This window comes from Atta cephalotes (genome assembly GCF_000143395.1).
Source record: "Atta cephalotes unplaced genomic scaffold scaffold00024, whole genome shotgun sequence".
In the NCBI taxonomy this organism is placed as follows: Eukaryota; Metazoa; Arthropoda; class Insecta; order Hymenoptera; family Formicidae; genus Atta; species Atta cephalotes.
In genome coordinates this window covers 1,708,523-1,726,587 of record NW_012130088.1, presented here as the reverse complement: position 1 = coordinate 1,726,587, position 18,065 = coordinate 1,708,523, and the positions used below count along the sequence as shown (strand labels likewise).

At 36.7% G+C, this 18,065-nt stretch overlaps 1 protein-coding gene across 1 annotated transcript in view; it reads left to right on the top strand.

Moving 5' to 3' along the window:
• LOC105620146 (polypyrimidine tract-binding protein 1) overlaps positions 1–14,186 on the top strand; it is a 315,345-nt gene extending 301,159 nt beyond the window's left edge. Inside the window, exons 8-14 of the mRNA XM_012201654.1 lie at positions 4,604–4,823; positions 7,310–7,554; positions 10,497–10,530; positions 12,082–12,174; positions 12,975–13,191; positions 13,271–13,412; positions 14,118–14,186. Coding sequence (XP_012057044.1) covers positions 4,604–4,823; positions 7,310–7,554; positions 10,497–10,530; positions 12,082–12,174; positions 12,975–13,191; positions 13,271–13,412; positions 14,118–14,186 — 1,020 coding nt within the window. The remainder of the gene's footprint in view (positions 1–4,603; positions 4,824–7,309; positions 7,555–10,496; positions 10,531–12,081; positions 12,175–12,974; positions 13,192–13,270; positions 13,413–14,117) is intronic.
• The last annotated feature ends 3,879 nt before the right edge of the window (positions 14,187–18,065 follow it).

Genomic DNA, 18,065 nt, shown 5'->3' with positions numbered 1-18,065 from the left:
CATTCTTTTCTTTTTTTCTTTTTTTTTACCTCTCTTTAGTTACTTTTTTCTTCGTCTCCGCCGTTACGGCGGTGCTTATCCGTTGAGCTCCCACGGGACAGATCGAAATTTTCTGCGGAATATCTCGCGTTGGGAAAATATTTTCCGAGATCCGCTCATCTCGACGAAAGCCACGGCGTGGAGCTTAATTGCCGGAAGTAAGCCCGATGAATGTGTAATCAAAAGATTGATGGCGGAAGAAGGAATCCCGTCGAGGGTGGAGAGAAAGGAACGAGAAGATCGCGCGGTTACGCCCGATACACGGTATTTCCCCGGATTTATGGAAATATCGGCTGCTTTGCAAACCAAATTAATTCTTGAAGCAGACCACAGATGCGCGATCGATCGTGTTGTTCTCGCTCTGTTCCTCGCACTGTTCACGCGAATATCAATGATGTAGACTTCGATTATAGCATTGTATCTCTTACGTAAAAAAAAGGAATATATTAGACCTTCAACTTTATAATAATCCCCGCGTAATCGTTTAACTCGCAAGATTTAAAATTCCACATTCTGATGATAACTACTTGTATTTTTCTTTTCTTTCAAGGAGGTTGAGAAAGCTGTAGCATTAAACTTGCCGCTGTTTAAGGTACTACGAGTTGTGTCTCTGCCGTAAATTTTGTTTTACCTATAATTCCCTATGTAATTATTTCGTCCCTGTAATCATGAGTTAAAGTATCCCACGTGTCCTGACGATAACTATCTTTCTCTTCTTGAGGAAGTTGAGAGACTTGCAGCATTAAAGCGGGCACTGCTTGGAAATAAAAAATGGAGAATGTGCGTGTAGTTTCTGTTCCGAGACTTTGTCTATTATGAATATTACAACTAATTTCCGCTATATGAATCCGTCTATATCACACAATTCCCTAACAACGCACGTTGTATTATAATGTAGAACACCTCCGCAAAATTAGTTTCACTCTGAACAATTTAGGAAACGAAGAGAATTTCATAAACTCTCTTTCTCAAGCAAAAGGAACCTCGAATTAACTCTTTCAGACTCCTGACCGTAACTGTGTACGTTAAGTTTGGCTTTCTTTTTGTTGATCTAAACAATTTTTCTTTTCCCCTCGTTTTTGAAATCTATTGTACATATTATGATTTTATTATACTCGACTTCTCCCAGCTGTCTTATGAGTGTTTGAGATACTAGATAACTTTTGTGAAGTGATGTGACGCAACCCACTTCGCCGGTGTAAATACCGAAATGTGTGTACTAATTTTATCTGTTATTCAATCACTATCATTTAAAGTGTCCGCCACTTATGTCCATTTCTACCAATGTAGATTAACTTTAATCTCGCGTTACTTGCTTTTTAACTTTTTCTAATTCTCAGAACTAGAAAAAGATACAAAGTAGATAAGTTAAACCAAAATTAAAGTTACTCTAATTGATAGAAATGAACTTTATTCAACAGGAATTATTCAAGAACTGGTACAGAATACCAAGATATCTTCACCTTTATTTCAAGATTCGTTTAAAATAGAACGGAAATGACATATCTAAAAGACATTTTATAATGATAGGAAAAAACAAGCAGATCCGAAAGGATTAACGAAATGCGGCTGCAACCATTTCATGACATTCACACTTGGAAATTACATTAGGAATTAACTATGTCAACATATTCGCATGCAGGATATGTTGCCGCGTTGTTTTACACCGGCAACGACAAGTCATCGCGAACGGAAGCTCGCCAGAAACTTCTGTCCCTTCCCATTCCCGATTATATCCCCATACTCCATTCGAATCCACTACCCCTATTCGAAAGCCCCTCTAGCCCTCTTTGTGCCTCACCACCCGTGCCATAAGCTCGACGCCGCAAACTAGTAAACCTGTGCGATGATCAAAGGGAAAATTAATTCGCTTGAAATATACCGGTTCCACCGCGAACCAACCCGGTAGCGCGCAAGACAGAAAATTAATTTAGCTTTGTTGCGGATATCGCTCTTCTCCGATTTTCCTCTCCTTTTCCTTGCTCATTCTACTCGCCTTTCTTCTCTTTCCTCTTTTTTTTCCCTCGACGCGCGTGCAAAAGCACGAAACGGCAACGTCGGCTATCAGTTAGACTCTTCGAATTTTTTACGCAAACGCATAAAATAAATCTGTTCAAATTATATATGTAGTATGTATTTCGAAGATCGAAATTCACATTTCAACTTAGGATCAGTTTAATTGGAAACTTTACTTTTTTTGCTAATCTTTCGAAAAGTTAAGGGAAAACATGTTGTTCCATATTTATAAATTCCGATTCTCTCGTTTCAATTATACATACATAAAGAAAGATGCATACTGTATTCAAATAATTGATTAATTACTTGTTTTAAATATTTCAAAAATTCATATTTTCACAAATTTATCATAAGTTCATCACAAGCAAATCAAATTTATTCAAAATATACTTTGAATTTTATAGTAAGTTTATATAATACTTTAATCAAGATTATTAAATTAAAACAAATTCGATTTGCTTATTATATAAAGTTTTTTCAATGAAGTTTTGTGACATTCTTTAAAAGAAAACTAATTCTTGTTTCGAGCATACGATAATGAGTTTTTCTCTAAAATTTATAAGTTTAATTATATTTTAAAACTATTACTAAGATTAAGATAATTCTTTATTAAAAGTATCTTAAAAGATTTACTTAAAAGATAAAAGTAAACTAATTGTAAATAATCATTTTTCTTAATATCGGATTGAATGATTTTGATATGTGTAACCTGATTTTTCGAATATTTTACACTACCGCTACACTAAAAAAATAATTACTCAACAATCGAGATTTAAGAATACATTTTAACTCGGAATCTTCTCTACTCTCTAAATCTGAATCAGTGAATAATCATTAATTACCCAATGGCATACTTGGCACTGATAATCAGTGAAGTTCAACAAAAAAGGAAGAATATTTGAGCATTAATAATTAAAATACTGATACTTGCATACAATATTTATTAATTTCAATCTTCCAATACTATATTCATTGAATTTAAGCACTAAAACAAGATTAGTTAGATCACATAATAAAAATTAGCTAAATTAGGGATCTCACTGATTACCAGTAACATACTTGGCACTGATATCAGTGATTCACTGATTCAGATTTAGAGAGTAATTGAAATTGGAACGGTCTTTTGTTTAATTACGGATCACTTTCGAAAAGCAAAGGAAAACATGTTTTGTATTTGCAAAAATTGATTCGTCTCGTTCTTGTTTATGCATTATCAGTGTTCTCTCGGTTATGAATAAATCGCCTGAGGAGCAGAGTGAGAAAGAGGGAAATCGGCTGGCGTGCCATGCGCGCACGCCTGAGGCTCGCAGCGCGGGCCGACCAGCTAATTATGTACGAAATTCATTAGCCCGTGTAAATATGGAGCGGTCGGGTGTATATACACCCGCGTGATACCCCGGGGGATACGCGGACGCGCGGCTTCGTCGCGCGCAATGCGCACCATGCGCATTGCTCAAACAAGCAACCTGGATCCCCGCTTGTGTCCGTATTAAGCGCACGAAACATTCGTGCATGATATATTGCAACGTACCTACATTGGATACGTCTCAGAAGTACTTGGAGGCAACTTAATTGTGGAGGATGTTGATTAGCGGAAACCTCGGATCTAATCTGAGAAATCAGACTTGTACACGGAAAGAACGCTTTTACCAACCGAAACATTTGAAAATTTAGGATACGTTCCGTTTTTGTGCTCACAAGCTATAAGCATTTATTCTTATTTAATATTGATAGACAACAGGGACGAATTGACAAGCGATGTAAGCGTAAAACAAAACGTACTCTTGGAAATTTAGATCCGAAATAATTTTATTAATTATCAAAATAATTGTTACGTATTGCAAAATTGTAAATTGATTATGTAGTTGAAGCTGATTATTAGAATTTTTTGTAGCATTGCTTTAATTTTCTACACTGAAAAAAATAATGGTCGAACGAAATTATTTTTAGATCTATATTTAACGAAATTTTTTAATATTTTAACAAAATCGTTCTTTTTATGTACTTCTCGTGAATCTCGTCGCAAGAATCATCGTTAAAGGTAGAATAGAAAAAAGATTTTTTTGGAATTCTTTAAATTTGTTCAGCGTTCACACCTTTTTTTGATCTCTCAAAACTTTTTCGCTTATAAAGCTAACTTCTCTTTTTGTCTTGATTTGTTGTAATGTATGTTTCACGAGACTTTTATCTTTGAAACTAATAGAAAAATTTTGCTCCGATAGTATGATCCAATAGAACAATCCTTTTCTAAAAAAATTTAATATTTTTTAAATCTAAATTCTATGTGTGTAATTGATATTCTATTATACTTTATAAAAATGGCATAATAGATAATTATAAATATTTCAATTTTATTGAAGTTTTAAATATATTAAGCTAACGGAAAGTTATTTATAAAGCGACTGGATTTTTAAAAATATAAAAGAATTGACTGATGTTTGAGTCGCTATTGGTTCTGTATTCTGTCACCGTGTGTTCTGAGCTTAAATAAACATATTCCTATCTCGATTTTCTCAAATCACAAAAAATTCTATAATTTCTTGTGCAGTCACTCGATGGACAGAACGTCTACAATTCTTGCTGCACGCTGCGCATCGACTATAGCAAGATGCAAAATTTGAACGTTAAGTACAATAACGACAAGTCCCGGGATTACACTAATCCGAATCTTCCGACCGGTGACGCTAGTCTGGATGCGGCATCGCTCGCTCTTGGCGGCGAATTGCTACTCATGGGTGCCGGTTCTCAACCGCGTGCCAGAATACCCGGTGAGTATTGTAAAATTCATACTTGAAATTTTTGATTTCAATCACGTTTGCCTTATCAGTTGAATCGCTTTTAATTATTTATGAGCATAAGTAAAGACCGTGAAATTTGAGCTAGAAACACATAAAAAAATATAAGACAATAAGACTTAAACAGAGTAAGGGAATCAGCTAATCATAATAAAGAATGTAAAATTCTCTACTGTGATTGGTTGATTAATTTTATAAAAATTATGTGTTCTTATTTTTGTTTAAAAAACAACATAAAAACTCATCAAAATCGAAAAGGGACACTTCCATGAGTTATCTTGTGAGTTTATTTTGAAATAGAAATTTTATAAATATTAAAGTATTGAGACTACAATAGTTTTTGATAGTTAGAATAAGAGCTTTATGCCTAAATTTTAAACAAAATTGCAAGATTTGTAACATATTCTCGTAAGATTTATAAAAATTTTGAAGTATTTATACCTTTATACGATATTTTTACAGACAGCTTTTTACTAGCCATAAGATTTACAAGAAATCGTAACTATATACGAATAATCTTATGTCTTACGATACATACGCATAAAATTAAAGAATACTGGTTATAAGTTCTTACGAGTTTTACGAGAATAAGTTACGAATCTTACGATTTTGCTTAGAATAGAATTGCCCTATTAGTTTTTGAATAATAATAGTTATAATAATAATTACAATTTTAAAGAATTGTATTCTCGAGTTTCAGTATTAGAGTTTCCCTCTTGAAATTATCTCAAGAATTTACCCTTAATTGTTGTTATGGTCTTTATGGAATAAAAAAATGTGCGATCTGAATGTTTCATTATATTTTATTTTCTAGTAGAGACATTAATATCATTTTTATATTTGTTATTTAGCAACATGCAACTTCGCGTACTAAGAAAATTTATTTATGAAAGATAAAGAAATTATTATAAAATAACTCGTTTTAAAATAATTCATATATTTTTCTAATTTTTTTTATCTGTACAGAAACTTGAATCAATAAAAAAACAATAAAAAGTTAATTTAATTATAGCATTATACATCTATTCTGCACACTATCAATCATTTTATTCTCATTAATTACCACTTTAACTTTGAAAATATTGCTAAGTACGTTCAAATTTATATCATAAAAATGTTTAATAAAATATTTATTTAATTCGATAATTTATCTAATGTAGACAAAATAGAGTTTTTTTTGCTCGATCCTGTGTATATATACAATATATACAATATATACAATATATATATATATATATACAATATATATATATATATATGTGTGTGTGTGTGTGTGTGTGTGTGTGTGTGTGTGTGTGTGTGTGTGTGTGTGTGTGTAATATATACATATATCCAAGTTATATACATATGTATAATGCATATGTACATTATACAATGTGGAACAGACCACGTGCGATATGTAATCGATAAACACATTAATCGTGGACAATTTTGTGCAGTAATGCTCAATAATAATTAAATATAGTTATATAGTTCGCATTCAAAATTGTTTTGCAAAATTCATCGTTATTAAACGCTAGCGAAATTCGACCGAAGTAATTCTGAATATTCCACGAAATGTATAAGCGATGAATTACATTACTCTTACACGATTTCGTGTAATAATAACCTGATAATAGTTGAATATGTATTCAGTAACTCATGACAGGTGAGCTTTACGGGATTCATCGTCGTTAAAACATCTATTCCAAATGAATTTGAGACGTTTTTGTGATTTTTATTTAGCTAACGTAAAAGCTCGCGGAGCTTTGTGAAAGGTATAATTGAAAGGTTGATCGGCCAATTAACGGCGTTACGTTTATCGGAATTAATTACGTTAGTAGTGATACCGATTTTACGTCATTCGGACGTCGGACTGAATTATTATTATTATCTCACGATGGTAGAAGCAATTTGCTGGCGTTTCGAACTACATTCTGTCCGCTACGTGCACCAGTCGGACGTTATTATTTCCTCGGGTAAATTAATTAATTAGTATAAAGTACTCGGCGGACGATCCGGTTCGCCGAATCGTCTGAATTTTTGCGTTTGTATCGTGGCGACAACGGCTAGTTTAAATTACACGCTCGGCCCGGCGCTTGTTTGGGTTAAATTAATTTCACGGCGTTGTTGTTGGTATTTAATCTGTAACAATGTAATCCACTTTGCGTCCTATCTCGTTGCGCAAACAGTCCGTTGATGACTGAGGATTGAGGTGATCTCGTGACGGTCGGTCTCCGAAAATCACGATGAAGAAACGCGATTAATTACGTGACGAGAAGATCGTTCACGTATCGACGGAAACGACCGTTCAATGAATCGCGAGACATCGTAATTAGAAACGTGGCGTTTTACACTCGGATTTTATGAAGGATTTTACGATTCCAGAAATTCTCGAGACAGGATCACGCTCGGTCTTCGCGACTTGTATACTTTCTTTTCTTTCTTTTTTCAATTTTTTTCAATTGCAATATCGACAATGATAATAATGTCGTCTGAACTTCCTGAAGTAGAGTCCATTGCAGGGGCACCGGGTGTGCTGCCCACGCCCTTTGCGATGCACGGTCTCGCTTCGCCCTTGGCCGGGCCTTATAACGGCGTACCTCCAGCTGGCGGACTTGCCGGCCTCGGCGGATTCCCTCTTGGTGCGGCTGGTCTAGGTGTCCGGGTCCAAGGAAGCGCGCAAGCATCGGCTGTGCTACTCGTCAGCAACCTCAACGAGGAGGTAAGTATTTCAAGAAACCTCAAGTTTCATCCTGATTCTCCTCGATACATTGTTCTCCAAAAACGAGAAACTGTATAAAACTCTGGCGTGGTATACACGAAGAAAATTCGAGAAAGATTTTGAAAAAATTGGAAAGTTTATATCTTCGCGACTACATTTAAAGATCTTTTGGCAAATTATCGTAATTATCCAAAGGTATTCTCTATTTTCTACATTCGGAAATTTTCTTCGTGTATCACCTTCCTATCAGAATTGCATTGAATGCAGAGGAGATGGAAGATTTCCGTTTCCATTGAGTCGTGTTCGTTTAACTCTTTGTTTCGATTTACTATTTTGTATTATAAAAATCTGCGCTTTATTCATGTAAAATCTCGAAAGTGTCGAGATCAATCACATCTTGGCTTGGACGGGATCTCTTCAGGTGGAAGAGAATCAGTTCCGACTAAGCGTACGAGAATATAGCGTAGATTTCTAGACACAACGATGCACTGAGGGAAAAGTGTTTGGTATTTGTGATTATAATTATATTCAAATACTTATGATTAGTTTATTACTGCTAATATTAGTAACAATAACATCGTGTTACAAGATTTCTGTTTTTTTAACATCTAAATGGTGATTCCTATATATGTTTAATTGCTGAAAAAGAATATAAGATTAAGAAAAGTTCCAATATATGTATTCTGAAAAATCAAACACTTTATTTAAAAAAACCTAATAAATTAAAATTTAAAACAGTTTAAACTTTTCCTTTTATCTTATAGAATAAAAACATAAAAATTATCATTCAAATGTGATTTCAAATAAATAGAAACCCTTGTAAATTAACCCTTGTAATTCTTGATTTTAAATATTTGTGTGCTAATAAATTTCATTATTTTAATATATGATTTATAGTTGTATGTAAATAAAAAGGAGCTTTATATGATTGTATTTATTTTTATGTATTTTAAAAAACATTTGAATCTCTCATAGTTACATTACATTTATCACGAATATTTGCGTTATTATACAAGAAATTTGGATTGAAGTTTCTAAAATTTGAGAGGTGGTAAACCTTTTTTGGAAAGGAAATTCTTTTTTAGTGTAAAAAGCTTATAAGAAACATTTATTACTTGTTGAGAAAACAGTTGATCAAAATTTATTGTGTCATATTTACTTTTATTTGAAAAAATAATTGGTCTTAAAAATAATTATAAATTCTAGTTAAATTATGGTAACTGTAACTATTTTTCTCTCAGTTTACATATATTTAACGAGACGAAGTGTTAAATGATGCACGCACACAACAATGGGGATGTTGCGCGAATCGAGTAGATCTCGAGCACTGAGAGAAGTAGGCCGCCACGTACAAATAAGTGTGTTGTATGCGAATAATATATCTGTTGTATGGCATCTGTCGTCTCTATGCAGTGTGTATGCGTGTGTATGGGCGTGTGTATGTGTATTAAAGCCCCTGGTCCGCCGTATCTTTGTCACGAGAACATTCAATCGTCTTGCCCGGTGCGACACACGCACACATACGCGCAACCTCTTCTCTATTTTCTCTGTACCATCTCACTTTTCCCTCTCTATTCTCTTCTCGTTCCCACCTCTCGGGCTCTTACTCCTTGTTATATACCTTTAAGAGACCGCACGCTATTTCTCTCAGTGCGACACGCGGGACCAACCAGCCCAGTCAACCTCCATCCGGTATATACGCACGTGCATACACGTATAATTACACAGCCTAACGAGCGAGTTACAACGTAGTGCTACGTAGGCGAACCCCGCAATTTCTCGACTCTCTGGCTCGATCTTTCCACCAGGTTGAGCTTCGGCTGATTTCGCCAACTGCGAACTTCAAGACAGGAGATTGTCTTTCAAGCAAGCTCGACAATATGCATACATTCAAAATCGATCGTTAATGTCTAGGAGAATTTGTAATCTGTTTACGTTTGTTAAGAGAGAGATGGAAAATTATCACAAACATTACCAAATTGACAAATATTTTTATAAATATATAGAATAAATTTAGAATAAAAATTTGAAACAATAAGGATGTTAAATTGTTTTAGAATTAAGAGAAAAATGCTTGATTTTTTATCTTTTTTTATTTATTTGAAATTATGGAACGATTCTCCAAGATTCTCCAGTCGAGTAGGTGGAAAAATCGAGCCGCGATGCGTATGTGCCCTGTTTCGTCACGAAACCTTTGATTCTGTCCCCTACTTGCTCATTTTCGAAACACATACAAATCACCATCCTGCGTCCTAATTAATTCGTAGCGTCGTCGACTATACGACGTTACTTCTTGCAAGGCAACATTTATCGCGACATTTACTTTCTCATACTTTGGCTTACAATATTTCGTGAATGAATATTATATTTTAATATCTAGTTTGAACAATTCTATACTTTGTTACGGGCATTTATATATGACCCAAGCTATAAGCTCCTGCATACGAACTTAGATGTTAGCGTTCGATAAAAACGACGAACATTATCGCGTAAGAAGCTTCAACGGGATGATGAATGTCGCCTCGGCAAGAAACTGTGTGTCGACGTCACACTTCGCAGCTGCAACTTGTCACTACTGTACTATAACTGTGTGTACTACTATCGTTGTGTCGCGCACAAGCCTCGCAGTCTGACAATTCTCAACCGTCTTCAATTTTTGCAAAAGAAAAAAAGATAAAGATCACGCGTTTCGATCGAAATTTATTGAAAAATTAATCATGTGGATAATTACATATATCTGTATACATACTATATATATATATATATATATATAAGAAAATGTTTTTTCTTCTTGTCCTAACAATTTTGCACGTAGCATTTCTTTTTCGTAGCTAATGCGAGAACTTGAAAAACGCGAATCTTGTGCGCACATCAACACTTTTACATTTAAATCCTATTATACTCGCTGACTACTGACTGGACTCTGTCTGTTCTCTGTGTAGATGGTCACGCCTGACGCTCTCTTTACCCTGTTTGGTACGTCTCCACATTTATATTATTAATTATATTACATTATTAATTATTATATTTACACCTTCGCGTTCTCACACCTACGCAACACATTACACGGACGCGCGATACGCGACACATTACGTCCCGGAAATATTTCGCTGTACGCGCGAATTTAATTGAAATAGAAAAAAGAAAAGAGATAGAAAATGGCAGATGAAGACATTCGTCTGAACATTTTTTTTTATTCGGTCACATAGTCATATTCTTCGCGATAGAGACGAACAAGACAAACGTGTTACACGCACAAAACGGAACATGCCAACGTAGAATCTCTTTCATACGATTGTCACGTCCGAGATTTACGTTTCATACTGAAAAATAATAAAAGAAAGAAAAGATCTCTTCCTTCTTCCTCGGTTTTATTTTTATTTCACTTTATTTATTTATTTTTTGTTTTATTTGTATGATTTTTTCACTCTCTTTTTTTCTTTTCGGCAACTCACAAAACTCGAGCATCGTCATTCTTTCCCTCTCGTCATGTTTTACTCTCCGTGAGACATCCGCCATAACTCTGATTAACGTTTAATCCGTACTCTTTCGATATTTTCGTGATTTCAACTTATTTTATTACTACAAGCTACTCCATTCGCAAAATCATGATCACCCGTCATACCGTCATCATCATCGTCATGTCGCCATATCGACATCGAACATGTTCTCTCATAGATCTCCATTTCCAAGCATCTCTTTATACAGATTATTTCATTCATATTTTATTAATATCAGTTCCACACAACCTTTAATATTACATAAGCTTTCGCTTATTTTACGTAATTCCATAGGAAACTCACTATTAACGAGGCGTAGCGACTCGGCTGCGGTCATGTTTCTCCTTTCCGTGAGCGATTGTTATGCAGATTTTCCCGGATAATTGCAAACGAACGTACAAAAGTCACGTACTGCGTTACAGAGCGCGTTTTAAAAAATTATTAAAAATTTTCTGTCCGTCCCGTAGACATCCATTTTTCGACTTTTAGCCAGCAAAAATTTCATTCATTTCGCTAAGCAGCTACGTAATATCGAAAAATGTAAAATTTAAATGAATTAAACTTCGTGGAAACACATATAATAAATTGTTGCTGTTTCGTTGATTTTTAATGCGTTTTATTTTAACAAAAATTTACTGGATTATGAAGATTAATAATTGCAAATTATTTATTGACTAGTTTATTTATTTTCTAGCTTTTCTAATTTTGTTAGCAAATTATTATTAAAAAAGAAAATGTTACATAAAAATAATGTGCGAAATAAAAGTATCAAAGAGACTATTAATATGAATAATTACAATTTTTTATTTTGTAAACCGTATAACTTTGTACTTTGAAAATAAAGCTTTTAGCCGAATCGCTCGCCTCTTGCATGTCCCGATTCTTAGATCCGATCGTACCCCGATTTCGATCGACTGAAATATTGTCCCGTTCATCTTCGATAACCCTCAAAGCAACTTCTCTAAAAAGAATATGGTTTGTCGCCACCAGAGTTTACTAAAGAGAAATTTGCGTATTGTGCATATAGGCGTTTACGGGGATGTACAGCGCGTGAAGATCCTCTACAACAAGAAAGACTCGGCACTAATACAGATGGCCGAACCTCATCAGGCGCTTTTAGGTGAGTAGACATTTTTTTTTAGCTATGTGCAACGATAACTCGAAATTGCGTTTTGTCTTGTAAATAACTCATTTGTTTAACTTTCGATTTCGGCAATTGTACATTGAAAAAGTTTTTTGGTTGAAAATGGAGAAGATTCTGATCATATCAATCAGAAGTCAGTTTTTCTGACTATCTCAACTAGAAATTATAATGGACTCAATCAGAAAATTCTGATTTGTCCATTTTTAACCAAAATTAAATTCCAATTTAAAATGCAACCAAACTCTTTTCAGTGTACAATCTATACAATTAGTACTATGAAGTTTTAAATTGTTGATAAAAACATGAGAGAGGAGAGAGAGAGGAGAGAAATTTCATTTATCAATTACCATAAAACCTACACATGACTGTAAAACCGCACATGATGCATTTTTTTCTGCTGGATTGCTTTCATTTTAGTAAATTATTAGAGTTGCATCATACACAGAATTTCTAATTTACTGACATGCAAGCAATTTTGGTAAGAAAAAATATATCATGTGCCATAGACTTAAAACAAAAATTCACAAAGCATTTTGTACTTGAAACAAGACATTTTAAAATTTAAATACAGATTTAGATATACTTTTTATAGCTGCAGTTTTATATGCTGTTTAGGATCTTTATATAAAAAAATTATATATATATATATATACGGCCCACTTTTTTATTGTGAAATTACAAGACACGGTTTCTTATTCCACAGCTATATACTGTAATTATGTTAACATCCGAACACATATCAATAGTTATTTAACATTGTTTAATTTATATAACAGCGCTAACCCATATGGACAAGTTAAGAGTGTTTGGAAAGCAAATCAAAGTAATGCTCAGCAAACACCAAACGGTTCAATTGCCAAAAGAAGGACAGCCAGATGCGGGCCTCACGAAAGATTACACCAACAGCACTCTTCATCGATTCAAGAAACCTGGCTCGAAAAACTATCAGAACATCTATCCGCCGAGCTCGACCCTGCATTTATCAAACATTCCGTGAGTAATCTAACAATAATACATATTATATTTCGCGCTGCTTCTCTTGGACTTAACGACATTCAATTTACTCTTTCAGAGCTACGGTAGCGGAGGAAGAAATCAAGGATGCTTTCACTAAGAACGGCTTCACTGTGAAAGCTTTTAAGTTCTTCCCGAAGGACAGGAAGATGGCTCTCATACAAATGCCTAACATGGACGATGCCGTGGCTGCGCTGATCGTAAGTCATCATTGTTGTCATTAATAAGCCCAAGTCGAACTGTGATCTTCTATCGAAAAGCTTAAGCTACGCAAATCTTGATTTGCTCCTTAATTTCATTATAGCTGTAATTTTTATGAAAAAGATTATTATAAGTTTCTTTCCCAACTTTCATTTTGGAGGAGTTCTGTTTTTAAAATTCATTTATATAATTTTATTATTGTTATTTAAAAATTTTTCTCCCTTTAACATACAACGCAGTAATTTGTCTCTCGTAATTATCTCTTTAGGATTAAATTCATATTTTCGGTACTTTATTTTTACAGAATGAAATATTTTTCTTCTTCAAATTTCTAGTGTTATATTTATGGGCTTGCAATTTCGAGAATCAAAATCGGGTTTTTTGCTCAATAAACAAATAATACTAAACTATTCAGCACTTCTCTGATAAGTAGTTTTTGTAATTAATTCATTACTTTTATGAGAAACAATAATCCTGATGTTCTGTAAAATAAAAATAAAATTTCTTAGGGCATCGAGTTTATAAAAAATATACATATCGGTTCTTACAACATGCCTCCGTATCTATCGCAAGTATTTTTAAAGAAAAAGAAAGTAGAACGAAAATACTTCAACTTTACTTGAAATCTAATTTAAAGTCAAATCCGTAAAATGTAAATTTCAGTTATTTGACTATAAAATCGATTCGTTCTTCCTCTTTTATAGAAAATGCACAACTATCAGCTTAGCGAGTCCAACCATCTCAGAGTGTCATTCTCCAAGAGCAATATCTAACAAGAATCGCCACCGCACGAGCAGCAATGGTACCAGCCATACGCCCTAGTTCCCCTTTGGTCACCCGCTTCGGTTTACGACTGATGGTCACGTAGTTGGATCCACTCGGGTGCTCGTCCGTTCCTGCGAGAGTCGCTACGCTATTGTTGGCCTGCACTGCGCGTGTAACCAATGCAGAACTGCATCGTACTCGGACTTTGAAGCAGCACAAGCGGATAGGAGCTACCTCGTCCGAGCGAGCTTAGGATGTTCTCGAGGCCTTGCCCTTGTTGTTGGGACGTCTATATAGCACGCACTTATTTTCGCATCCGGTTGATTTTGACGATTTGAGGGGTGTTACTAGGGTGTTTTGAGGTGTACCAAGGCTGCAAGCGCTCAAATTAAACGATGAAGAGGCAAATTCGCGACGGCCTTCTCGAAGGTAGTTTCCGGTGCTGGCTTTCGAGCGTATTAACGCGACAGTTTCATAATTTTAGAAATATGTGAGAAATTTAGAAATAGACAAGGATTGCGGGAAAGGAAAGGAGGAGAGAGAGAGAGAGAGAAAGAGAATAATAACGTGATTATTCTTATGAAAGCCAGGACCGTCGCAGGAAGAGAGAAACATAAAGAGAGAAAGTGAGAAAGAGAGAGAGATATGCAAAATAAAACAAAGAGCCTAGCAGCCAGACATACATAGAGAAAGCATGTGTAAAAGAGGGAAGAGAGATTAGGATTAGATGGGAGCGAGGAAACAGCACAGTGGCGAACAGTCCTTGACTCTTGTACAGAGTTAATGCTAGGGAAGATAAGATATATTATTATACATGTAAAATTCATGATCGCGCGGCCCAAACCGCTACAGTGATTACGGTTAAGAATTTTTCAAAGTTACGTGGACACAAGGGCGACCATCTCGCGATAAGCGCGCGCGACGGCGTCCGTATATCGCAATTCGGAAGTAGGTCTCCGTCGTCAACGTGCTCGTTCGATGAGCGGACTCGAGGAGAAATGCCAAGTGGGAACAAACGGACCGCGAGGTATCTCAAGACGATCGTCGTACGTTCACGCGTGACGCGACGGCCGACTATCGTGAATCAGCAGCGTTTACCACGAGACAATCTTCATTCTTCTGACGACCAAATACACATGCGACCGAGCGTACTTCTTCGTGGCTTCCGTTCCATTTCGAGGGCGAGACATACGATCGACGAGGCCGACCGATCGAGTACGATGGAAACGACGTGTTTTAATTGACCGGGTATCTAAATAAAAAAATGGCCAATGTCACGGGACCTTTTGCATGCTTTCACGAAGTATTACTACTTCGCCGACGAACCGATCGCCCTCGTTGATTTTACGTCGCAAAATTGGCAGCGGCCAAAATTGGAGAGAAGAGTTGAAAGGCGCGGAGCGCCGAATCGACCTTCAAAATTCTTCCCATATCCGTTATTACTTATCGCGATTGGTTGATCCGTTCGTAAGGCGGAAGCGAAGCAATCAAAGTCATTCGTTGCGTGCTGAGAGCAATCCTAATTGGGGTATGCTACTCTGAACGTATCTGGCCCGCTCGACCTATGTTTTATGTTTCTTCGCGGGGCGTATTTCTCGCCCCCGAAGGTACCTGCAGTATTCTCGACTATCCGGCGAAGTCGAACGCTTCTTAGGGGAAGATCGAGCGATGCCTGAACGTTCAATGACCGAGGCGAGTTCTCTGCTCCGCAGATCCATGCGACGCGTTTGCGCGCGTCATTATATGGTCGTCACAGATGGCATTTTTATAATTTGTACGTTTCAGTTTGGAGATAAGTATTATAACGCACTCGCACACGTATCCGCGTCTTTACGAGACCGTACAATTATGCAGTTATACGTACACGGACACAAAACACACATACATTCATGCACGCGCCGCGCGCGAAGATAAATATTTCGACCGCCCTCTGATTTATACACACACACACACATACACACACACACACACGCGCGCGCGCGCGCGCGCGCGCGTACACATACACAAATACATACAGACGCATAGATACAACTGAATGCGCGCAGATTTCTTAGTTAGAATAGATGCTTAGGCATGTGTTAGGATCTTAATCGTATAGTAAGCGACTAGATAAGTAATTGACTAGGAGAGGAAGGAGTGAACCGTTGAACATATCGCTAATTAAAAAGTTTGCAACGTACGGGGCGCGCGTGGAAAGTTTGGTGCCGGTCGTAGCGAATCAACGAGTGACACTCAGGATACCTCGAGGATAGTTCGCATAGATGGACAGTATTCGAAGAAGAGAGAGGTACTATCATGTCTCTGTGCCAACAATAGATCTATCGTTTGACGAGCTTTGATCCACCCCTTCGAGAGAGTTCCTGATATCAAAGCATTCCTTCAGTAGTCTGCGATTGTGAGGATTCCCCGTAAATACAAGCGAATATCTCGAGGAAGCATCGCACATATATAGATTGGTATTCGAGGAGGCGAATCATCATTCGATTAAACGAATCATTTGCAACGTTGAGTTCTTGTTGGACAAAGCGTTGAAGAGAAAAGCAAAATAATAGGCTAGAATTGTATTTACAGGGATTTAGTGTGCAAGATCGATTAGGGTGGTTTTCGAGGTGTCTGAGGTGTCCTCGTCGAAAAGCGCGAAACGGAATTTAGATCGGACGTCGCAAAGGTCGTTGAGGATAATTGATCTTATTTCTGTTAAGAATGAGAATCCTGAAGTCCTTAAACGTAACATGCCGCACGCGCGCCGGCAAAGCCCACGGGTTTCTGTCTAATCGACGTTCTGTTGGAGTCAATTAAATTTTACTGATATAACATAACTGATCGTAGAGAGAAGTAGGAAAAGGATTAGTGTGTGTTGGAAGGAGACTGTTATGCAAAGGCATAACTGAACGAGCGAGAGGGAGGGAGAGAAAGGGAGAGAGTAATTGCGCGAGTGCGAGAGAAAGAGAGAAACGGAACGAAAGAATTGTATTCATGTTGAATGTATTGTCGCGCGACTTTGACGGATATTGAACTATATAAAAGGGTAGGAAGAGGAGTTTCTCCAAGCCGAGAACCGCGCAGCGATATAAGGCAGGGGGAATGACGAAACTGTGAAAAAAAAATAAAATAAAGCGAATGCCGGCTCGGACATGATGTGCTGTTTGTGCCAAAGTAGGCTAGCCGATAAAACTCTAGAACGGGATCTCTTGGTGGAGCAGTGCGAATGGGATATCCCCGTTCGATTGCGTGGACGCCGATCCTCGGGGGTTCTCCTCGTACGATCGTAAACATTTCCGCCGGGACCCCCTTCGATCGGCGGTCTCGCCTTGATCGAGTACCGACCAATCAGCTAGTTGTTTAGAGACGTAGCGAGTAGCCGGCATGAGCGAAGGGGCCAGTCTTTGCATCTATGATCTGTGTCTTTCGGACCTCTGATACTACGTTATTTACTTGGACTGCATTTATACATTCTTAACCGGACACACGTTCCGAGCACTTGGACTGCAACACGGTCTGTTAACACGAGAGATATTCACGACACTTACACGCGCACATACACAGACATACACATAGACATACACACGCAATACATATTACTTAAGCAATACACAAAAATACACCTCCGCAATCGCCCACGAATGTACATCTAGATTCCAGCGCGCGATCCAGTTTTTATTTTATCGAAATATAATAGTTCCCTTTAAGTGGCTCGCTTAATTCGCTGTGTATTGATCTAGAAATTCAAGAAGCGCTTCTCTTACATTACCTACTTTGTCTGTCTCATTCGAATCGTTTTTCGTGCGGTACCTTTAATATCTTTGCGATATCTTGTAGTAGCTCGCGCGCTGACATTTACACGTTCGTATTCTCCTCGATTCTTATCGCATATCGTGGAACATAGC